The 25,667-nt window shown below is 40.1% G+C and overlaps 1 protein-coding gene across 1 annotated transcript; it reads right to left on the reverse strand.

Moving 5' to 3' along the window:
* Positions 1–12,197: 12,197 nt before the first annotated feature.
* LOC136960424 (uncharacterized) lies at positions 12,198–25,456 on the reverse strand. The gene is made up of 9 exons (XM_067254922.1): positions 25,277–25,456; positions 24,347–24,475; positions 24,000–24,193; positions 23,473–23,620; positions 23,070–23,277; positions 22,420–22,787; positions 22,043–22,074; positions 21,401–21,573; positions 12,198–12,313 (listed from the first exon to the last, which is right to left on the reverse strand). Exons 1-9 carry the CDS (start codon positions 25,454–25,456, stop codon positions 12,198–12,200), a joined length of 1,548 nt encoding a protein of 515 aa, XP_067111023.1.
* Between the last annotated feature and the right edge of the window lie 211 nt (positions 25,457–25,667).

Here is a 25,667-nt window from a genome sequence, read left to right on the forward strand (position 1 = left end):
TCTTGATTTGAAAATTATGTACAGACCGATTTTCTATATTATGAGCTTGATTCGATATTGAATGCACCGGAAATTTAGTTTTTGGGTAGGATAATTGGTAGAAGGCCAGTTTTGGCAACAAAAGCGGTATTCATTTTAAGAATTACAATCCCGGGGTTATTGAAACTTGTGTTCAAACGGAAATGTTATGTTGTTTAAGGAATATTTTTGTTTATGTATTGAATTTATGTGGAAATGTTCGATGGTTTTAATTTTAATTTTGTGGGAGTTCACAGATGTTACTGTTGTTTAAAGAAATATGTAAAGGGTTATGAAGAAGTGATTAGAAAGATTGAGCCAGTCCGAGGCACTGAAGTGTATACAAGGGGAACTAGTTCGAGAGACTGAATTGCGATTGTTGTTAAGGGCATAAGTGCTACATATGTGTGTTTATTGCTGCCGAGATGATTTGTTGAAATGTGTTGGATTTGGTGGTATTCATATTTACCTATTTAAATGGACTTGAAGTTGAAGCTTTGTCCAACCAGAATGCTAATACATGGGTAAACTGTCATTCTCTGACGAGTGATATTAGGTGCATATGTAGATTTCGGAGCCTAATTTTTATGTTGAAATTAAAATAGTACTAATGGTTGATAGAATTGTAAAGGTTGTAATTGTAAAGAAAATCCAGGCTGTGACTTTGTTGGCTAATGGCTAATGGTGAAAACGTGGAGGAAGTGCATTTTGCTCTGTCCTGAGACAAAGGAGAGTCCAGGAAGTTGAATTTGCAACTATGGCAATGACATTAGCTAACAAACTAACAGACCGACAGGCGGGTAACAGGCTAGTAAAGGAATTGCAGCTTGATATTTGAGATCCAGGATGAGTAACCGCAGATGAAAATTGAGAAATTGACTAATACGAAAATTTAGAGAAATAGATCAATTTGGAGCGAATTTTACATATTAATTTGGTTATTTTTGAAATATGTTGGGTGATGAGTATTTTGAGACATTTTCTAACAAGGTTTTGTTTGTTTGAGGACATTTTAAATGAGTTCATGAAATTCAGAGGAAAGGTGGGGGCTTAAAAAAAAAAAAAGAAAAAAAAAAGAGTCCCGTTACGTTGAGTTTTACAAAGGTGATCCCAGAGGGTGTAATTCTGCATAATTATGTGAGTATTAATGGTGAAAGATGTGTCCGTTTAGATGAATTCGAAGTTTGGTGGTTTACGAATGTATGATTAACATTTGTTCTGATTCCTAGCCAAACAGGGAGGTAGAAGCCTTTCAGACCAGAACTTGTATTTACGAGTGGAAAATCTGTGGTGTGTGATGGTATCCATAAAAATGCAGAAATCAGACCCCTGGTTCATAAATTAGTTCTAATTGGATTGGAAAAGTTATATTTTAGCAAAATTAAGTGAATAGACGGTAAACGCCAACCATCTGTGTTGTTTAAAAGAGAGAGAAAAAAATGGTTGAGAGTTTTCACTTTGTTCCAGAGTGCGCTGATAGACATGGTTTATTTGAGTTGATTCATTGAGTACTAACAAAGAGTAATTGAGATGGCTGATAAATATAGGAATATTCAAAGGTGTATACATTACATGCTTTGATAAAACTTTTGAGAAGTTAAAGAATAAGGTTTTGTTTTACGGGTTTATGTTAAATTGTGAATTTAAAGGTTTAACCCTTGTGTTATCTTCGGGTCATTCTGACCCATCAGTCATTGTGACCCACCGTCGTATTGCGACAGATTTACCGCATACAAAGACAAAGTGATGCATTTTCTTTTAACAGCTAGGCTGTCTCAGACCCCCCACATTGCAAAGGTTAAAAGAAAATTATTGTAATTTGTTTTTGTGTTGGGTAAAATTGGGTAAACACAACGATGGTTCGTTATGAACCTTTGGGTCATGTGACCCGAAGGCAGCACGAGGGTTAAAAAGAAAAAGGGAGAGTTTATATTTTCTTTTGTCTTAAGGGCATTGTTTGATTGATGTGATTGCGAGTCGTAGCGTAATTCTAGCATGAATTACTTATTCTAAGAGCAGTTTTAAGTGTGCGAACATGGATTTAATGAAACAAGAGAACGTTTTGTGGATGTGAAGAGATGATAGGTTTAAACACTGATGTTCTGAAAAGGGAACTATGCATATGCTTTGAAGAGGTATATGGGCAAACGTTTTAAATCAGAATATTAAAATCAAGTTTTTTTTAAGAGTTTTGATAAAGGTATTAGATACAATGTGGTTGTGAAATAAGAGAAAATGATTACAATGTACTTTTGTTTGGAGTTTGACTGTAATTTGATTTTAAGTTCTCTTTGAGAGTTTTATCAGGGCATGGTACAATGTTTTGGGATAAACAGTTAGGCTGTGATGAGGTTGTTTTATTATGGTATTGGTTCATAAAGAGGGTTATTATAATTTGGTTTTGAAATAATTTGGGAAGACTCATTAAGTCTGATAAATTGTGGTTATGATGGTTTGTGCTAAGTAGCTTGTTCTGGACTGCAGCCAAAGCAAGTTATGAAGTTCTACCTATCTAACCTATATAGAAATATAGATGGGGTATAAGTTTGGCTAATGGTTACATTAAGAACATTTTATGGTCTGTTTCATTTTGGAATCATACAGACTAAATTCTGGTTTAGGGTAGTGATGCTAGTTTTCTACATGTCTTGGAAAAAGAGAGATTTGATATGGGGAATTTAAATACAGAAAAAAAATTAAAAGGGAATCTGAAATATAAAAGGTATTCATTTGAACTGTTCCTGAAGGTTTTTTTTGAAGAAAAGATAATAAGAGACTAAAAGTTGAGGTTATTCGTAATTTGGTTGTTTTCTAAAATAGTTTTATTTTATACAAATTGGTTCAAAAGTTGGTTGCTTCAGTGTAAGCTTGTTAATTCATAAAAGGGAAAAGAGTTAAAATATTTACTGATAGTAAATACATCATTGGTGTTACATATGAATTTGGGAAAGGTATGGAAACAGGAAGTTTCTTATTTTCACCTATAGAACAACTTGCTGTATGCAAATGTGGAATTCACTCTAACAATTATGATTATTCCACAGGGAAAATGCTAGTGCTGATACTAGCTGGAGCAGTTTCTAGATTGCCTGCATGCATTGATGAACTAACTAGAATATGTTTTTGATGTTGATATGTTTACAGTAAGTGATGAGATGGTGTTGCTATGTCCGGATGAGCCTAACTTGACAAATTTGGGCTTACAGGACTCTTGAGGAAAATTGTTGTGTGACCTTGATACAACATTTGTTACAGATTCTTTAAGGGAAGCGCAGGATTCTTAAAGAGGAAGAGGTGACGTTTAGGAATTTATGACTGACTGATGACTGACTGATCCAAACAGAGAGTGACTATGGAGGTTTTATGGTTTTATGTCTTTAGCTTCAGTAGTTTGGAATTGTGATAGGACTGTGAGGGTTTGATATGATACTGCTGAGTTGAAAGTATTGGACTGTATTTAACCCAGAGTGAGAATTTTGTTTTTGTTTGAGTATATTTGATAAGAATTACAGAATACAGCAGACAGATGGAGAAAGGAATGGTGGAATGGAGATTCGAACTTGGACTAATCCACAAGAAAATGCGTTTTGGAAAAAGGAAGGATATGAGAATAAAAATGGAGGTTGTATGGTCTGCATAAAACATTTATCTTGAGATTTTGCTCAGTTAACACATGGAAAGATCATGCTTCTACAGTTTGTGTGATATCAAGAATGCATTATTTTAGCATACAAGAGGATTTGTAATGGATGCATAGTCATTTTGTTAGTTCTTCATATGTGGGACAAGTAATATGAGAAAAGTAGTTTAAACACGATAAGCTTCACAGTTAAGGTTAGAGTAACCATTTGAGTATTGATAGATGGATTTCATGGAGTTAAATTTTTGGAGAAGTGATACTATTTAATGATTGTTGATGGTTGTTGAATGGGAAGAAGTTTTAGACTTCTCAGGGGCTCAGTGATCAAGTTTTGTTAATTTAGATTATTCTTAGATGGGATTTTTCTTTGAGGATATGCAATGATAATGGGTCACACTTGTTTATGTAAGTTATTTTGGTGTTGATAGGATTCAACATTGTGTTAATCACTTCAGTTGAATGAGAGAACAGAACTTTGAAGACTAAGTCAGACGACAAGAAGTCAGTTATCTTTAACTGACCTCTGTGAGAATGTGCTTGTTTATTAATGTGCAACCTTTTGGAGTCTACTTTGTGTGAGATTCACAGGCAGGTGAAGGAGGCTATTCCTATGACTGGACCGCTGCATGATTTGATACCAGAGGACTGGATTGTGGTGAAGGACCTGAAACGCCTGGTAAAACCCAAGGTGGACGGGGCCATACCAGATTCTCCTGACGACTAATCCGGCGGTTAAGGTCGGAGGGAATAGCAACGTGGATACACGCTAACCATTGTAAGCGTGCGCCCTGCCTGGAGACGGAAGGAGAGGATACGCATTCTGCGTAGTACCAAGGACATTTCCGAGCTGTACGCAAAGTGCAGTGTCGTTGAAAGTTGCCCTGAGCAATTTGATCGTCATTTGCAATTGGTTCGACTCGACTACACTGACTGAAAGAAGTTTGTCTACAGCCAACTGAAGATGGTCACTACGGATGCACGACCATGGCATCCGTTCCGACAACCTGGACTTTGGTATACGGGGTACAATGGGTTTTGTCTTGGGAATGGCATTTCTTATTGTGTTTCCAAGGTTCTAATGATATTATGACGACAAATGTAATGACTTCAATTGTTTCACCAGTAATGATACAGCTGTTAAAAAGAGATGTGCCTACGAAGTTTAAAGCTAGAAATCAGGTAGCTGCAGGATTAGAATGATGTTTTTGCGTACGGCTAGCAAAATGTGGATTGTATTAATTATACATACTATAATCAGAAACGTTTTATTAATTACATGGTGGATACGATTTCTGGGTTAGAGAACAAGGGCTAAGACTTTTTCAATTCAGATGGTGAACTATAGTCCTTTAGAGAATTCTGTCTGGGTTTCAGGAAGAAGAGGTGAATGTGAATGATAGTATGAAATCAGATTTACAGATGAAGGTATTAATGTGTTTGCTACTTTGTTGAGGTTTGAGTCTTATTTTTCTTAATGGACTGTTTGGGTTTATGTTGTAAAAAAAAAAAATACATTACAATATCTATGTTTCTTTAAGCGGTAAAAAGTAAGTTCCTTTGTTATAGACAGACAAATTTTAGAAACTGAGGCTCTGTGGTGTGATTTACTCTGTAGAATGGACACTTAGATTGTCTTAAGGTATTTATGGTGTTGTTTTATGACACCTAACTAAGAGCCAGAGGGTCTTAGTTAGGTCTGGGGGTTGGGGGAGATTGTTATCAGTTGAGCGAGCTGACCTAACCTTTTGGCCAAGGAGATTGTGTCCTGTGTCCTGTTTGTGTATCATTAACCATCTCCTTCTTTAGAGAGGGAGCTGGGGCATCAAAGAACTGTGGGACACTTGGTATGGAGTAAAACTGTCACTGAGCAGTGCTGACCAATCACAGAGTTTGCTACATTGATAGATTGACCATCAGAAGAACCATTTGATCTAAAATTTATATAAGGCAGAGTTTTAGGGTTGTTCTTCATCACTCTTGCGAACGACCTGTGGCTATAGCACCTCCTTCGTAATGACTGATCAGCAAAGCTTTGTTTAATATTACGTAATTGTATAATCTAAATAAATTGTATTAAAACCATATCTCTTGACTACTCAGATCTACACAGTGCCACTTGAATTTCCGCCATTACAACACAGGTTTGAAGACTCGTTCTCGCCCCCTACAGTGCAATTCGGCTAGGTATACATCCGTGCTAAAATATCAAGGTGAAAGTCATCATAGCTTGCGTAGTATAGACCCAGCTCCCAACCCAACTTTGAGAATAGATTAACGGCGATATTTTTTTTAAATCGCCGATAAGCACGTTAACGCCGATAACGGCCCACCACTAGTATTTATCTATTTATTTAATTTTGACTAACTCGGCGTTCCATAGTATACGGCTGTACCATGATGCAATCAAACACATCACGCATGACACGCCCACAACTCAAGTGGAAGCTTATGTAACCCCCTGGGTTATTTTATGTCTGCACAAATATTAATAACCCTTAAGTACTATAATATTTACATTTACTGTTAAACATATGTTCACATTTAGTGATTCATGTCTACATTTCTTACCAGAGAATCAGAGTCAGAGAATCAGAGGTTACAGGTTTTAAAATCTGTATTAGCGTCCTTCTGGTTATCCTACAACACCTATTATTTACTATTACAAGTAAATTAGTATTATATGTTTGGTCAACAAAATGGTCAATCAAGGGCAATAGCAAATTTGCACTGTTGTAACTGGTTTTATGTTGATTGCTATGGCGGAAGTTAAGCCCTTGTCTACTTGCACTGTACAGATGCTACGTTTCTTTCTTTCTTAACGGCGCGACCGCTCACGGGGAAGCTGGACTTTAAGCTCTCGTGGTGCGTCGACGTTGGGACCCTGTATAAGCTAGCTAAACTTAGCTTCTATGCCTTGTGTATGTCTGGCCTCTATGGGGAGCAGTTAACGGACTGTCACCTCAGTTGAAGTTTCAAGAACTGTTCAGTGGGTCCCGTGTTCCTGCCTAGCCGTAGTCCCGCTGTAGTTGTGACTGTGGCCGGTGTTTTAGTCGGTTTAGCCTAGAGCAGAAGATCTCCTACACACTGAGGATAACGCTGGACCCGTATGACCTAGCACCTGTGAGGACCACGCTGGATTGTTTGTTCCAGCCCACGAAAGCCACCCTGCGAGGACAATGCTGGAAGTTTGGGATAGCTTGGTTCCCCGGAGTTGTGGTTTCGCGCCACTTTCTTTCCGCACCCGGAGCAGCACCCGGAGCCATTACAGATAACCTTCGGAGTTGGTGAGTAAATGCTCATGAGGCGTCTAACAGTCGCCGCCATCGTACAGCAGCTTGGGCTGCATCGACTCTTCACATCAGGCCTGCAGCGTCAGAGACCTTTATCAGCACTCGGTACGGAGTAGGGACATTTATTGATTGATAACATTGCCGGCTTTAGTAATGTTAACTAACTAATTGTGTTTCTTATATACTAGTGTAATAATTGGACCAATACGCTGTTCCTATTGGTCCAGAAGACGTTCTCAAAAGTTAATAAATCCGTTTATATACCTCCTGAATGTTCGCAGAGGTAAATAAACATTTTTACGGACCTAGCAACAAGCAGTTGCCTTGGAGATGTAGCCATTGACCTTAACAACGTGGCATCTGCTCAGCAACAAAGTAGCCAAAAAAAAAACTAAAACAACCAAATATGGTTTTTGCACAGGTCCGCAAACGCCCCGCAATCGCTTCACGTTTTAAAGAAGTATCTGAAGCAGACAGAAGACGAATTGATGTTGTTGATATGTTGCCTTGGAGATGTAGTGACGTCACCAGTGCAAGTGCAGCTGATTGCTCTGACAACATGGCGTCTGCTCCAGATTCGACCTGGGGGGTGTTCCATCAACGTCGCTAACGCAAGTCGCACTTACACGAATAAGTCTCAATTGGGTAAACGTCAACTTAGACTTAAGCCTCAAGCCGTTCCACTAACAATCAACGCTAACACAAACCAGACTTGCGTAATCTCAAACTGTGGACGCGCACGTAGTATTTAAGCAGCCCAGAACAGGCGATCGTCGAAAAGAAAAGACATGGCGAAAAGAACGGCAAAGACAGCCCGAGCTGATGTTTTTTTCCGTTGCGGAGCAGACATTTTTAATGCAACTATATCAGGATTATCGAGACGTCATTGTCAAAAAGGGCAATATGGCAATTACAGTTTCTCAAATGCTAAAACACATTTCACAAATGTTTCCTCCATGTTCCCCAATGTCTAAACACAACACCCTTTTCTAAAGCTACATAAACACAACCACACCTTCTCACTTCAAAACTCAAACTTTCACACCAAAAGAGCAGCTCGAAGCTTTCAAAAATGTAAACACTATACACATCATTACACACTACAGCAAAACAATTGAAAACACAATGCTCAATTTGTGAGAAGGTTCTTTGTTTCATAACTGCCAATGCATATTTTTAGAAACTTTACAGTAATGGATCTTCTTAGATCTCTGCAGAGGATTACCACACACACACCACAATCACTGTGCGGCATCATGTCGATGAGCTGCATCGGGCCACATCCCCTCATCCACATCGCAGGCTATATTGTCTCTTGCCAGGCAACGCGGGAAAAACGCCCTGGAATGGCGCATCCATCCTTGGAAGGCCTCCACTGGGATGTCAACACAGGCCAGCTCCATTGCCCTTAGGAGGTTCTCTCTAGAGTATGGTTGTCTGTCATAAACCTTCCAACTCCTCTATAGGGTTCAGGAAAGGGGAGTAGGGTGTGTAGCAAACCAGGGGAGTCAGACCTGCCAGTCCGGCCCCGAAGGCGGGTCCATCGACTTCAATTGGGGGAGGTGATCGAGGGAATCTATCTGCCTGTCGAGGTGCTGCAGCCACTGGGCACATGGCAATGGTCACACCTGGAGCCCATCAGACAATCAGGCGAAGGCTTAAAGGGAGCCAGCCCAAGGCCGCAGGGGAGGGAGAGAACCAGGGAGACAACGATGGAGGAACGTTGCCCAAACTTTCCCTCTGCTTTGACCCCCCCCAGAACCACACTCCTTGAAGGACCACAGACCCCGGACGGGAAGACCGCTGATTTAAAGTTTGTCCCATTACCCTTACCCTGAAACCCTTTAGTAAAGACCCATTTATGTTAACCCCCCGTGTCGGAGTCCTGTTTTATTGTGTATCGGGCCTTCAAGTCCCCTGAGTTGCTACAGGTGGCAGACAGACGTTTAAAAAGTGGTTACTGTTGGTGGTGAACCACTCTCTGATTTGGTTTGTTCTGTGGAAACGTACATTGTCCCAAATGATCACAAATGTGATGTGCGGGCCCAGGATGGTGTTGTTGGCGGTCCAGGAGGATGTCTTTTAGCTCCTCTAGGAAGGTGAGGAGACGTTGGGTGTTGCAAGACCCAAGGACAGCATGCCGGTGGACAAGCCCCTCCAAACCCATGGCCGGGGGTTTGGAGGGGCTTGATATTAATATAATAATAGTAATATTACCCCCCTGTTGGCCTGGAACCTCAGTGATGGCTCTTTGGCCAATGATGTTACGGCCTCTTTGCCTTCGTTTCTGCAGGTTGAAGCCAGCCTCATCCAGGAAGAGGTACTCATGAGGTCTGGCCATCTGTAATATCCTCTGTGAAAATGTTAAAGTGCACAGGTTTTCAGAACAGTCAATCAGGTAGCACAGTATTGTCCAGAAGTAATGTAGGCCACTGAGCAACTCAGTATGTCCACTAACTGTACTGTGAACATGGATGTATACTTACTTGCACATACTCGTAACGTAGGTCTTTGTGTCACGCTCAAAGGGAACCCTATAGACCTGTTTCATCCGCATCTTTTGGCGCCGCAGAACTCGGTCTATTGTGGCCAAGCTGACATCATCAATGCTCTCAAAGTTGACATTATCGGCAATGACTGTCTCTGATCTCCCGGAGTCTGATGAGGTTGTTCTCACGAACCATATCCACAATGAGGGTTTCTTGTGCTGCTGTAAATATGGCAACCCTCCCACCTCTAGGTGGCATTCTTTCAACTCTAAAGAAAGAAACGTGTTGTCAATTGACATGTTTTACAATACAGTAACAACTGATTTGAAACCAATAGACTACTTTCACAGGCTTGTAAAATTGTATTGTGACAAAGAAAGCAATAGAGTACAATACCTGTTGTCTGAATGCCCTGATAATGGTAATTAGTCCTGCTTCAGCCATTGTCATGCCATGGACAATGACATGGTCAATGACTGTTGCTCGCATCTCGTCCGTAATGATGGTGCGAGGTTGTCATGCTCTCCCTCCTGGACCTTCTCTCCCTTGTTGGCCTCCTCCTCTCCCTCCTGGACCTTCTCCTCTCCCTTGTTGGCCTCCTCCTCTCCCTTGTTGGCCTCCTCCTCTTCCTCGTTGGCCTGCTCCTCTTCTTCCATGGCCAGCTCTTCTCCCTCCTCTGACTCAAATTCCTCTTCCCCTAACTCTGCCTTCATCCATTGTGTTTGTTTGGAATCTCCAGCAAACTGTGCACTCTGAACTTGCTTTTATACATGTGGTCACAGCATTGGCAACAGGTGTCTTCAATTTTGAGTCGTTGTGTGTAATGAATGACGCCATGTGTGTTCATTGTGTTCAAATATTGCTGACTGTGGCAAGCATTTTGCATCACATGAGCTTTCATTTGAGAATATGAGCAGAGTTCTTTTGCAACTTGTGTTTTAACAAGGAAAAATGTGTAAAGATTTATGAGAACGGAGGATTGTGTTTTGTGAATTGTGTCTTCATGTGAAATGTGTTTATGATATTGTAAAATGATGGCTAGATTTAGTAAATTTGTTTAGACAACTGGTCATCTGGTTTAGAGGATTGGCTTTTGTGTTTTAGCAGTTGAGAAAAACTGTAATAAAGCAAGGGAGGTGGCTTGGCAAACCATTGCTGACCGACTAAATGCGTAAGTTGTAGGATTGTTTTATTCTAATTATTGTGGTGTGTAAACAAATTAATGCATTTACAGTTTTTAACCAATTTTGATGAGGTGTTTAAATCCTTTCTGACAGTAGGCCTAATTATTGGGCTATTCTCAACAGCAGAAACCTGAACACTCAAAAAAGGACTTGGCAGCAAGTCAAAAATAAATATAAGAACATTTTCCAGAGTGGCAAGTATAAGTAGCCTAGTAAATTCAAATGTTAGTGTAAAGTGTTCTGTAAAATTGCACCCTTTATAGCCACTAAAAAGATGGGTGACACCATTGCCACTGGTGGGGGACCACCTCCAGAGAGTCTCACACCTACGGAGGAGCTGGCCTTAAGCCTCAACCGGGGGCGCCCTCTAGTAGAGGGAATAGAGGGTGGGACCTCTTCCGACGTCCTTCCCCAAGGTGTTCGGGAGAAATATGTTCAAGGTATTTTGACTGCTATACCTTTCCTCAAAAGGTATCAGTCTCTATATGGTAAAATTAACAGGCCTATCTTTCAGTGACTGGAGATGAAATATCCCTTTTGGATCCCACTGAAGGGGCCCAAGGCCATTACATTGATCCCGTAAGTGGTCCTTTTATAAAGGCTGTGCATGATGACATTATTATTTGCCTTTTTAACTGCTGTGCTCTATTTGCAGGGAGAAGATACTAGCATGTGTATGGCCCCTGATGAAGAGACCATTTCTGCCATGACAGAAATGCCAGAGGTAAGACCAAATAATGTTATTGGATGTCTGTTTTCTTTTAAATTTTGTTTAACCATACACCTTGCTGCAGGAAATGGCAAGAACATCAGCAAGGAGCGAAGTAGGTAACTATTAATATTGCTATTGACTACATAATCGGCTACTCTGACGATCTTCTTTTTCACAGGATGTCCGGGCAATATACAAGAGGCATTTGCTTCTTGACATTGAGAGAAAAAAACTCGACAAGGAGTACAGAAGATTAAAAATAAAAAAGTTGCAGTTGGAGATAAAGAAACTGGAGAAGGATGTATGTATACATTTAAAACACTGCAGATGGTCATGTTTGGACTTTTTAATAACTTTTCTTTTTTGTCTTCAGAGCTTGATGAGAATGAATGAATAAAATGAAATTGCAATGTGTTGTATATTCTGTTTTACAAGCAATGTCACAGAGGCCTTTACATATGCTCATAGAAATGCACCTAAACCCCCCCTAAACCCTCAAGGAAGACATGAAAAACTTCCCTCTTAAATGAATTCAAACCAATTTAACTGAAATTCTGAGCTTTGAAATAAATGATTAATTCAAACAAAGGTGACCGTGACTTAAATGGGTTAACTGAAATAGGTATTTTTGTAAAGATCCCGCACGGTTCTTCCATCTCGGTTCTGAAGGGCTGGGTTCAATTCTTCCCATTGCTCCTCCGGCAACACTCTGGGCAGTCTCTCACGGCGTAGGGTGGTGATGTTGTGCAAGACTGCACAGGCAACTGTGATGTCACAGGCCCTGTCTATAGCAACCCTGAGGCCTTTTAGGCACTGGAACCTAGATTTCAGTTGGCCAAAAACCATCTCAATCCGTGCCCTGGTTTAAGCATGGGCAAGGTTGAAGGCTCTCTCTGGGTCTGTTGCTGGTTCTGGGTAGGGTGTCAGCAGGTATGGCATACAGGCATAACCTCTGTCCCCAAGCAGAAGTCCATTAAACTCTCCAACAGAATGGAAGTGTTTTAATATACAAAATTGTTAAGGTGAAGTAAATTATGTAAGCCCTATAGTAACAGCATGCTCTTGCCTTGTGCAAACCTCTGTGAAAGAGATGATGCTCGAAATATTCGGGAATCATGGACAGAGCCGGGCCATTTTGCCTCAATATTGGAGATCAGGCAACTTGCATTGCAGATCATCTGACAAGATAAGTGTGTTCAATTATGGGGCACACTGCTTTAAAGAACGTTAATTTGAAATCACTAGGCCTGCCTATAGAAATATATAATTAGCTCTATTGTAGAAGGGCACATTTCATCCAATATAATTAATAATTTTTCCCCCTCAAGTGTATGGACAGCTGTCCTCAGCTGGTACATGCCTGTACATTTAGGCTATGGAAAGATTTGCGATTGACATAGTATGCCTCCACAGGTCCAGATGGGGCTTGGATTCGCACATGGGTGCAGTCTATTGCCCCTATGACATTAGGGAAGCCTGAAGGAGAGGAGTCAATTAATGCTTGTCAACCTGCAGACTTCTTGAAAAATAATACTGTCACATACCTGCAATTGAATAAAAAGTGTCTTTGACCTACGGTCTCGGTTAACAAACGTTTGAACAAATCTTGGTTTACAAAGGCATTTGCAGACCTGTCGAGGAGTAAACATTTGCTGTTTATTACTGTGGTAATGATGTTCATGTGATAAGCTCTTCTCCCGTCTGGCCCCCCAGTGGTGGAATCAACTCCCCACCTCCATCAGAGACACTGACTGTCTCTCCACCTTCTCTCCACCTTCAAGAAAAGGCTCAAGACGCACTTGTTCCGGGAGTACAACGGTACTTAGGAATGGTTCGCTTGACCCGATGTTAGTTTCCTCAAGGATCACAATGACTCTTGCTTAGAGACTTGTTGCTCTTGTGGTTAGTGGTAACTGTTTTAAATTTTTGTTCTCGCTGTGATATATTGTTTTTATTACTATTGCTTGCTTTTTTCCACAGATACACTTGCACTCATAGCGGTTCATGTTGTTTAATTGTAACTTGTTTAACTACATGCTCTTATGGTTCTTCCCTTTGGCACTTACTTTGGTTGTTCACAATGTGTGCTTCATGTTTTGGCTACTCGCAATGTTTTTGTGGCTATCTTGTTGTTATGATCAGTGACCTATGCACTTTGTAAATCTCTCTCTTGGAAGTCGCTTTGGATAAAAGCATCTGCTAAATGAATAAATGTAATGTAAATAACTTACTGTTTGTGGTTAACAGCACTTATGGATGGTTATTATTAGGTTCCTCCGGTAGGAGGGAACCTATTGTTATTGTTGGTATTCTTATTAGGTTCCTCCGGTAGGAGGGAACCTATTGTTATTGTTGGTATTCTTATTAGGTTCCTCCGGTAGGAGGGAACCTATTGTTATTGTTGGTATTCTTATTAGGTTCCTCCGGTAGGAGGGAACCTATTGTTATTGTTGGTATTCTTATTAGGTTCCTCCGGTAGGAGGGAACCTATTGTTATTGTTGGTATTCTTATTATTATTAGGTTCCTCCGGTAGGAGGGAACCTATTGTTATTATTGGTATTCTTCTTATTATTATTATTATTTTTCTTCTCCTTGCGCCCCAATATCTCAAAAAGTCCCTGGTCATAAATTTTCTAATTTGGCACATTGATACTACATCCAAGTGGGTACCCCCACACCAAATATGGGCCACATCGAACCATAGGGGGCGCCACAGGCCACGCCCAAAAGTACGATTTTCAAAGTGATGGCATTTCCACCCCATTGCTCCAATTCTTCTGAAACTTGGTGTGCATGCCTCATTTTTCATGAGGAACAAAAAAGCCTCAAGGACCCATAAGGTCCGCCATGATGGATTTTCCTGTACTGTGATAATTTGGGAAAACCTTCAAAATTCCTCTTCTCTTGAACCAAAGGTGAAATTGACTTGAAATTTGGTACAGATATGTATCATTGACGTATTTAAAAACTTTACTTAAGGCAATTGAATCAAGTACAAAATGGCTGAAATGGGTGTATTTATGTAAATGTCCACATTGCCTCAATATGTTTGTGTCACTAAATCAAATGTATTTTTGAAGGATGGTTCAAACCTAATAGGCTTTAAGGTGACATGACTGAATTACAGCTGTTTGAACTTCGACCAAATCTGACAATGCTCGCCATTGGAGAAACAGCTTTTTTTATTATCCAGTTTTGTGTAATCCCTGTCTGGGAATGTCTCAATTGGCTGAGATGTTGTGCTGGTAAGCAAAGGGTTGTAGGTTCAAAACCAGTCAGAGGCATAGTTTTTAATTTTTTATTCTGACAAAACGGTTTCTAGTCTTCCGATCAATCCTCCGGTTGTAAAAACATAGCAATGCGTGTTTATTTGAGTCCATCACAACACTCTGATCATCTGTTTAGCGAGACTGTGTAAACCACTGCAAAACAAGCCAGGTTCACCACAGTATCTAACTACTTGTAGTCTACGCATGGTAGAGATAACTCTAATGAAGTAAATTGATTGTTCAGGTGGATCCCTTGCCTGTTGCACAAATTCATTTCAGTAACCTAAGCCAGGACACATTCCCACTAATGCTAGGCATGATTTAAAATTCCCTTCCATGACAAGTTATGGCACTCCAAACAACCTGTTTAAAAAAACGATGAGAAAGTTATTCTTTACAGCAGCAACCAGTCATCCCGTTGTCCGTTTTTATAGGAAATGTACAAGCAGTTTCAACTTAGGCTGAATCTAACAACGCTTACCACAGGAGAAATAGCTTACTTTTTTATACAGTAACTGAACATGACAATATTCAACACTGAGAATAGCTCAATGGGCTGGCATGGTGACCTTTAAAGTATAAGGTAGTTAGTTGGATTCCAGCCATTATCTTTTGGCCTGTCATAATTTTGATTATCTGTTTAGTTAAACAGGATGACATCATTCTGAAATACCATGCACAATTTCATGCAATTTCACCTTGAAATGTCTGATCAAAAGCTAATACTCTGCCCTTTTACTTCATACAATCTCAACAGTTGGTGTGTAGCAGAGAGGATAGAGAGACTGACTTGTGACCTTATGCTCATGAGTTCAAATCCCCATTCAGCCTGTTGTTGGCCAAACATGAAGTAGTTTTGCTCCCTTGTTGTCCAACTCCCGATCTTATACAGTGTACATGTTTATAATATTTTGCCATTTTGCGGAGGAGCTATATTTATTAGGATTCCTCCGTAAGGAAGGAGCGAGACACACTACAAAAACATCTAGCTACAGTACTGTACACAGCTGTTTAGGAAGTCAAACGGCGACAGAAAATGTTCGGCACTCCCCTTACTTAAATCAAAAGTCTATCTAACTACTAACCTTAACTTCATTGCCACAGCCTAAACTTTGTCAATCTGTTCATGAAAATAATTAATTTAAGCCTAAACCGTACAACGGAACGTTAAATCCAATTCAACCAACGCAATCGCTACCAAGACGAACACAGCAGTAGTCTAGTACTGTACTGTAGTAGTACAATTTACCGGGGCAGCTTCTCCACACAGGGCTATATCGCATTTTGCGTTGTTACTGACAATGATCGCTACCAGTGAGCTTTTTATGAATGAGCGATTTTCCACTAAATAAATGTCAAGCTTATTTACGTTTTGGGGGGCATATTTTCAGTTAGCAGATGGGACTGTCTGAATCGCGATTCCATCTTCTACTGCCGGGTAACGTCGTAGAATAATCTTCAAAGGGGGTTCTTTATTAATGAATGAATGCAATGAGTAGGCTACATGCCTGAAAATATCACGAGAAGGGAAAAACTTAAAATGACGTTTAAGTCATAGAGATTAGGTCCATTTTTACACCGGTCTGCCAAATTTATTCGTTTTGATTCAACGATGAGGCTGCCTCTTGCAGGGGAAATGAGAAGACATCTATTTCATTCTACACTTCACTCGTATTTTCAGTTGTAAATGAGCAGCAAAAAATCAGCTTTAAATCTATTTAATCTTTATAAATAATAAGTATGCATTTTCATATAAAATATACAGAAATCAGTTGTAAAAATTTCATTCAAAAACGGACCCCTGTGCAACCGACGCAAGCAAGCACACCCTACAATTTCCCCAGAAATTGTACCCTCTCTAGTTATTATTATTATACTTCTTAAGACTGGGTGTCTATGGTAGGCCCTAGAAGCGCTTGGTCGAAAGTTGTGAGATTTGACACACTCATTTGGGACAGTCCCCTGGTCCAATTCACAAAGTTTCATGTCCCATACTTTGGTACTCTAGCACCACCAATGGGTCAAAGTTGGAGTTGTGTTTACACACGCAACTTTTGAACCGTATGACCCATTTTCAAAAATGAGGTACCATTGGATTCCCTGGATCAAGCCGAATTCAATGCACACCATGGCGTCAATATCCGTTTTATAGATTTTCCGCTATTTCAGGTTTTATCAAAAACCTTTGAAAGCCTACTCCTCCTAGAAATTTTGTCAAATCTTCTTCAAAATTACCAGATATGATCTTCAGACCAAGCCTCACAAAATTTATCGAAAAGAATTTTGATGCTCACAACCGTTTTTCCGGTACAGACAATCAAATTCTGCAGAAAAGCCGCCAAACAGGAAGTGAAACCATATATCTCAGCAGTTCTTTGAGGCAGTGACACCAAAGTTGGTACGCCTACTCGGAACTTTATTCTAAGGATGTCCTCCAAGAACTGTGTCATGTGACTAAAAGGGGGCGTGGCCGGAAGCATAAACGTGTTTTGGCTAATAACTGTTGAAGTTTTTACCTTAATAAAGTAATTTATTTGTCTCTTGATGTCTTGTGAGATATCAAGCCTGACCATTGATAACTTTTCATAATAACCAAATTGACGCGGCCGCCATTTTGGATTTCATGGAAAAGTGTAAAAACCTTTTGCACGCCCCAATTTTTGTCCAATGTTTACCAAATTTGGCAAAGATGATCTTTAGACCTAGTTTCAAAAAAGGAATCAGATGAATTTTCAATTTTCAAAAACGTTTGTTCGGTAGAGACGATCAAAAGCGGTGGCAAAGCCGCCAAACGAGGCGTAAGAGCATATCTCAGCAACCATTTGCGCGATTGTCACCAGACTTGGGTTCCATCGTTCCCATGAGGAGCAGAGGAGGCCTGCAGTGTTATACCAGAAAAATAACTTTGAACTCTCAGTACTCTTGAACGCAAACATATATTTCAACCAAACTTGGTGTGTTGCATGAGTGCAACAGGTTGTTGTGACTTAATTGTTGCACAAGTGCTATGGAGGCCATGTCCTGCTCTGGACTGCTTGGCCCCTCCATTGCTGCTTGCAGCTATATTTATTAGGGGCCAAGCAGCGAAGCTGCGAGGCACCTATTGTTATTGTTAGTATTATTGGGTGTGCTTTGCCTTCGGCAAGGGCACAACCTTTGTTCTCTCACATATATATTATTATTATTCTTTTTGCCCCCCTAAAACTCAGTCAATATTTGGCCTACATAGACAAAGTAGGTGTCAAAAGTTTCGTCTTGGTAGAGTTTGAGTTGCTTCTATTGGAATTTACGTTCCGTTGCATGGTTTAGGCTTCAGTTAAGTTTTTGTGGCGAAAAGTGAAGCTAACGGTGGCTAATTTGCTAGCCACAGTCACTGACGTTACTAACGTCACTAACGTCACGAAAACACGCGTGACTACCTTTGGCAGAAAATTCGTTTCGCATCTGTTAACTTGGGGGATAGCTAGGCTAACTATAGCTTTACTGCAAGGCAGCTGCAGAAACGCCACAAGCAAAGAGGCCAGGGTGATAACTATTTACTCATTTTACTTTGTGATATGACACACAATTGTGATGTGTAATGTACAATATAAGCTGATATTATTAAGGAAGTACATCTACTTTCGGAAACAGTAGTCTACTATTTCACTGAAGTATTAGCATCATGACATTAGCCTGTGTTGCCCGGGCAACACATACTACAGTGGTCTATGATGTAGCGTTATCTGTTTTCAATCGTTAAAATGAACATTCCTCACATATACATTTTCGTTGTAGGATTTATTCTGACATTAGAAAACGATTTGTTGGTGAAATTACCATTACCTGTGGTTTCAAACCAGTGTAGCTCACTGCAACGCTGTAGCTTACGCGAGACACACTACAAAAACATCTACACTACACAGCTGTTTAGGAAGTCAAACGGCGACAGAACATGTTCGGCACTCCCCTTACTTAAATCAAAAGTCTATCTAACTACTAACCTGAACTTCATTGCCGCAGCCTAAACGTTGTCATTCTGTTCATGAAAATAATTAATTTCATCTTAAATCGTACAACGGAACGTTAAATCCAATTCAACCAACGCAATCGCTACCAAGACGAACACAGCAGTAGTCTAGTACTGTACAGTAGTAGTACAATTTACCGGGGCAGATTCTCCACACAGGGCTATATCGCATTTTGCGTTGTTACTGACAATGATCGCTACCAGTGAGCTTTTTATGAATGAGCGATTTTCCACTAAATAAATGTCAAGCTTATTTACGTTTTGGGGGGCATATTTTCAGTTAGCAGATGGTACAGTTTGAATCGCGATTCCATCTTCTACTACCGGGTAACGTCGTAGAATAATCTTCAAAGGGGGTTCTTTATTAATGAATGAATGCAATGAGTAGGCTAAATGCCTGAAAATATCATGAGAAGGGAAAAACTTAAAATGACGTTTAAGTCATAGAGATTAGGTCAATTTTTACACTGGTCTGCCAAATGTATTCGTTTTGATTCAACGTTGAGGCTGCCTCTTGCAGGGGAAATGAGAAGACATCTATTTCATTCTATACTTCACTCATATTTTCAGTTGTAAATGAGCAGCAAAAAAAAATGCTTTTAAATCTATGTAATCTTTATAAATAATAAGTATGCATTTTTATATAAAATATACAGAAATATCAGTTGTAAAAATGTCATTAAAAAACGGACCCCTGTGCAACCGACGCAAGCAAGCACACCCTACAATTTCCCCAGAAATTGTACCCTCTCTAGTTAGCTTAATGTAATCTTTAAATTCAGGCTCGTCACATTAGTAACTTTTTTTCTGAACAGAACTGGGTGTGCAGACACATACGAAAAGTTTCTCCTCCATCTTGAAATTGTGAAACCTAGAAATGTTTATCATGACCAACGGTTGCTACGTTACGAGAAACAAGAAACCAATCCGATTGGCCAACGCTAGCGTTTTCACGCTCCTCGTTTACATAAAGTTGAGAAAATCCAACTTGCAACGCTCCGCTCGCCTTCCCACAATGCCCTACGCGAGCGTCAATGCCTGGTTTCATTGAAAATGAATTGGAAGCCGACGCCCCGCGCCGCCCGCTCCGCTGCAGTGTGAACGCACTGTTAGCATTGTTAGATGATGCAGTTCAGTTTCCACACTGCCTCTTTTGTGTGACTCACACATTTTTGAAATTCATTTCAGCTTGCGGGTATTTTCTCATTTCTGTATTTTCAGCAATTAAAAAAAAAATATTTCATCTTTCAGCATTCCAACGCATTTTCTGCAGGAAATGCACTTTCTAGTTTTAAATAATACTTTTTAAACATATGCTGACTCGTTAGTTTGGTGATAGGGCCTATACAACTCGAGGACAGCAGCGAGAGAGGTGCGCTGCAAAGTTTCTGGGCTGCGTTTCCCGAAAGCGTAGCTACAGAGGCTCTTAGAAATGGTCGTAGATTAACGAGAGCTCCTGATCAGTCGTAGATCGCTAAGTGCAGTTTAAGCAAAGAGACTCAGTGGAGACACCACAGTAGGCCGACCCTAAAAACAAGGCTACATGGATGCAAAATGAAAAAAAGACAACTCTTATATATTTGTATTATTTTCTATTGTTTTTACAGAAGTTAAACTGAAACTGGGATGTTTTTCAATGAACTAGACTACACATGCCTTTAATCAAAGGGTGTGCGAATTGCGTTTAAAAAATGCATCACGCTGATTGTAAATTCATAACACCTGCTAGGTGCAAATCATGTGAACTATTTTCAACCACCTACGATATAAATTTAAAACGATCATAATAATGATGATATAGTAGGCCTATATGTAGCCTACAACGTTGCTAAAAAATAATTCTTGCATACCGCGATTAGGCCTACTCAATTATTTTGGTTAAAGTTTATTGAACAAAATTTGCAACAGAATAATCACATTTCCGCATCTGGGAAACGTCTTACATTTACATTTTAGTCATTTAGCAGACGCTCTTATCCAGAGCGACTTACAGTAAGTACAGGGACATTCCCCCGAGGCAAGTAGGGTGAAGTGCCTTGCCCAAGGACACAACATCAGTTTGCATGACCGGGAATCGAACTGGCAACCTTCGGATTACTAGCCCGATTCCCTCACCGCTCAGCCACCTGACTCCCTATAGGAGGGCTGTAGGAGGGTTTTCCTTACCAGCATGTTCGGGGAACGCACATAAGAAATAACGATGGATCATTATTTTGATCGTAGAGAACCCTCGTAACAGCTACGATCCATAACGGGAAATGCAGCCCAGAATGATTTTGGATGAGTGCCAAATGTTGACTCCTGATTGTATTTAAACAGTTACCATCGCTAATAATACAGTGAGTATGCTGACACACATTACAACAATCAAACGCTTTTTATTAAGAGAAGCCTCTGTCGAAATGTAATGTATGAAATGAAATATTCCCTACCCATGAACAGTACAAGAACAAGGGAAAACAAAAACAAGCACTACTAGGCAAAAAACATCAAACAGTTTACAAATCCTTTATCATCTCCAAAACTCCAGATAGGCCATGCAGCTGAATAACACTGCCCGGAGGGCAGTTAGCCCTACATTTCAGGCACTGGTCTGCTGTGGTTAACCACTGTTCCACACAGTCCTTGCACCCCACCAAACTGCTGCAGCAACTGGAGACCATGGGTTCAGCCATTGTGTCTGAAATATATGATTATGGAAATATGACAATAAGAAAATGTACTACTTTGCATAATGTGCAAATCCTAATTGTAATTTAGCCCATCAAACAAATGAACATAGGCCTACCCTGGCAGACAAGGCACTTGAAAGCCTCCTTCATTGACATCCTCTGCTGATTAATCGCCAGCAGATTGGTTGTCTCACGCAAGCCCACCAGCACAGAGTCCAGGTTCTGGGATGCCAAGATCCCCTCCTCGATTTTTTCTTGAATGCCATCCAGGCTGTCCTCTCTGAAGCTACTGAATAGAAATTACATAAGATAAGTGCTATAATTATATAAAATAAAAGGATTCTCAACAAACTTTGCAACATTGTTAATATTCAAACGTGGTACATTTAGTAATTTAGCAGACGCTCTTATCCAGAGCGACTTACAGTAAGTACATGGACATTCCCCCAAGGCAAATAGGGTGAAGTGCCTTGCCCAAGAACACAATGTCATTTTGCACGGCCAGAACCGGCAACCTTCTGATTACTATCCCGATTCCCTAACCGCTCAGCCACCTGACTCCCACAAGTGGTATAGTACTTTTATGCTCCAACTATAAGCCAATGAACACATTGTCCTAAATAACATTACTTGATACACTGATTTATTGAAGAACTCCACTGAAAGTGATTAGCTTAAACTTTGTGTGTCTACAACCTTGAACACCTCCTCTTTCCCTGGTTGAAGTTGGTTAGTGTAGACAAGGACACAGCCCAGACCTTCCTGGAGTTCTGTCTCCAGTATGCTGACCCTAAAAGTGTTAAAAACACAACATTTAATTATTTTTTCTCATTCAGACATATTTAATTGTGGACATGCAAGGCCAGAAATGTGTGATTTCCAGTGCAGGCAAAGGATGCTGTGACTTCTTTTGTGAAAATATTACCATTATAATTACAGTGTTCTATTTCATTAATATGGTATATTGTATGTTATTTTTGCTTTACAAGCTGTATTATTTCTACATACTGCTTGTGTAGTAATACATGGAAATCTTTGTGTATTCCCCTCCCCAACTCAAAAGGTATAGGCTGATAATCCGCTGATCAGCCTTGTATAGCCTGGTAATAAGATATATATATTTTTTAATTATTACCTGTTGTTCCCTCTGAGTCAACAATTTGGGTGCCCTTGATGTCTGTGAGGACAAATTCCAATAGTGTTCAACATATCTCTTAGTTACATCAATCAGACACATAACAGCTTCTTGAAAATGCCTGTAGTTCCGGTGTACGGTTGCTTCAAAAAGTGCTTCCATATCTGGGAACTGATCATTGAAATCCATTTCAGCTCTTGACCTCACGTCTGCAGATGGGAAAGGATCAGCACCAAAGGTAGACTCACGAGTCAGTGATCCTAGGTGCTGCTGGTAGAGGTCAGCCGCTGCAGAGGCATCGAGTAGCTGGTTGACTGGAGCGATAGCTTGGCAACCACCTCTGGATAGTACACTTGGTATCCCCTTTCCTGCAATTAAACACAATTACAAAGATTACACATTTCTAGTAGTACCTAGTACCTACCAAGACGGTGCATACTTTTAGACAATACTCGGAAATGGTGTTAAACGCAAAATAAAGTAGAGAGGGTAACATTTCAAGGGAAATTGTGAAGTAGAAAAGCTGAATTAAAATATTCCTCCCAATAGAGAGAAAATTGCATTAGCATGATTCTGAGGCACCTACTGTGACAAAAATAATGTCATTTTTTGTTGTTGTGTATGAATATGCTGTGTGTACTTCTCCTTACCTGGAATCCGGTGTGCATTCCATGATGCAACCATCCTTGTGATACCAATCTGTGCTAGTTGGCAAGTGAGTTTTATCGACACACAGTATTTGGATATGCTGTCCTCCATGTCCAATATCTCTGCATTTGTCATCCCCACCAGAGCAGTCTTCAGTGGGTAGTTCACCCTGTTATTCACCTCTGGCCACATTCTTTCAACTGTATGGTTCTGAATAAATGACAATGACAACACTTTGCTAGAAAAACAACAGTCATGCCAGCATAAATTCACACGCATGCAAATAGTATATGGCTGGACATGCATGGTGTAAACTCTGTGGTGTATTACAGTTTCACTAAGCTGCAAATGTACAAAACTATTACATATTAAAACTTATTTTTTTTAAATGTCTGCAGTTCTTACTCTTGTGGATTGGGTTTGACAATAAGGAGCCGCCTCTCGATCATGTCTGTGTTCTTGTAACATTTCTTGTATGAACAAGGTCAGGTAAAATTCCTTTCCGTGATCGACTCTGACCTGGTCCCACATCCCATATTTCATTACAGCAGACCTGAAATGTATCCACACAATCATAATCCCAAAATCAAATATTTATAAAATGGATAATTACACCACAAAAAATGTCTTTAAAGTATGAACATTACACTGCACCTGACTTCCATATTGGTTATCAGAGGTGTTTCCCTAAAGTATACCAATGGGGCAGTAATTTAATTTTTAAAAGCTGTATCTTTGTACTATGTAGGCAAACATGAAGACATTCAATTCATGCTGTGCTTAATGCCTGAATGAGCCAGTTTCAGCACTTGTTTGATGTAGGGAGCATGTAGGGTAAGACCCAAATGAAGATGCTCGTAAAGATGCTCTTTTGAACATCGTCAGGAAACCAGGACCAGGACTAATACTAAGCCAGCAAAACAAAGGCCTACCTGAAAACTTTGTCATATATTATGACGTTGTTCTTTACTGGCATAATGGAATGTGCCACAATCATGCTGCTGAATCCATCAATGGCCAACACATGTGTCACACCAAAGATGACCAGTTTCTCATTTTGGTCAATATGGAGCTTATGGCCCATATACTTAGCATAGTCGGGTGAGGGATTCAAGTTACGTGCTCCCTTAAAGGACACATACAAAAGCAGATATATTGTTGACTCTAATTATATTCTTAACAACACACATAAACTGATGATATCTTATATTTGTGTAAGGACTGATTTATTAACTTAAATAAACTAGGGAAACAGTTGAAAACAGTGGTAGTAACTTACATGACATCGCTCAGCATTGTATGGTTGGCAAATATTTTTCAGTATACTGCCAACACGACGCTCTGCAGCATGTACTCCTTTAGCGGCAAGGTAGCCTGTAAGCATCTTGCGGCCATATGTTGGTCCTGCCTAAACAGAGGATGGTCAAAGGTAAATTATTTCCCATAGGCTACAGCAGACTATCAACAAATTAGTTATGTATTCTGCAAACTTATAAAATAAGACTATAGAGAATCAAAAAATTGCTTCACCCTCCTGTTATCCTCAAATTTACTAACATATTTCGTCCTTGGGGTCAATTTGACCCCAAAGATAACAGGAAGATGTATGTGGGTTATCAAAAGGATTGAAAAGAGTGAAATTAATATTTGGACCAATTATGTAAAGCCTGAAAGATATTGGCGATAGAAATTTCGATAGAATGATACTGTATACCATACCTCATACTGTATACCATATAGCTTTATCAAGGCCCAATTTCCTGCGGTGAAGCCACACTGGAGCCTATAGGTCTACAGCGGGATGCACTGGGCCTAGAGGGTAAGAGGTAATAAAGCCGCTATGTGTGACACAATTCGTCCCCTATGATGGCACTTTGGTAAGGTGGGTTTCAGGATATTTTGTTGCAAAGCAGTAACCACTCTTCATGTTGCTATTCCACCGTCAGATTTTTTCTGATGTAGGCCTATTCTTACTATTAGAGATAACAACACGTTCCCTCTAATCCCGTTTAATTCCGCAAATTTAGAGAACTAAATTTAGAGAATTTCTAGACCTAATGAAGACAGGATGACACCTGATCAGTGGCGTCAACAAAGCATACTTTACAGTGCTGCCTAAAACAGACGTAGGCCTACAAGTCTCGATCTGCCCCTGACTTTAGAATTTGATAGCCATGTATATTTTTTTCCCATCTAGCCTTAACGTTACCTCATTTATAGCGCTAGCCACTTCCACCTGTAATTGCTGTGTGGTCAAAGCATTCCGTTTCGGCACAACATTTCCGGCACAAAACCTTCTGACACTGCGGGCAGAAACACCTCTTTCCACACCGAACTGTGCTGTGATATTGTTAGCAATATCAGCATAGCTACACTTTTCTTGTCGCATCTGCGATATCAAATCAGCGTGAGGAGCCATGAAGAGCCATGTCTGTGTTAGAGCCGGCAGGCAGGATCTCGCGAGATCCGTTAGCATTCAGAGGACTGTGAAGTGTGTAGGCATGATTTTCAGTTTGTTGAAAAACTAAAAAGTCATGCGTGCGCTCTCTCTCTCTCTCTCTCTCTCTCTCTCTCTCTCTCTCTCTCTCTCTCTTAACACA

This window comes from Osmerus mordax, chromosome 17 (assembly GCF_038355195.1).
Source record: "Osmerus mordax isolate fOsmMor3 chromosome 17, fOsmMor3.pri, whole genome shotgun sequence".
In the NCBI taxonomy this organism is placed as follows: domain Eukaryota; kingdom Metazoa; phylum Chordata; class Actinopteri; order Osmeriformes; family Osmeridae; genus Osmerus; species Osmerus mordax.

Excerpts from the sequence above, each read along its gene's own strand:
- LOC136960424 (XM_067254922.1), bottom strand. The coding sequence starts at position 25,456 with ATGCGACAAGAAAAGTGTAGCTATGCTGATATTGCTAACAATATCACA. Across the intron at positions 24,476-25,276 it reads TGGCTAGCGCTATAAATGAG|GCAGGACCAACATATGGCCG; the intron begins GTAACGTTAAGG and ends TCCTCTGTTTAG. Across the intron at positions 24,194-24,346 it reads ACAATGCTGAGCGATGTCAT|GGAGCACGTAACTTGAATCC; the intron begins GTAAGTTACTAC and ends GTGTCCTTTAAG.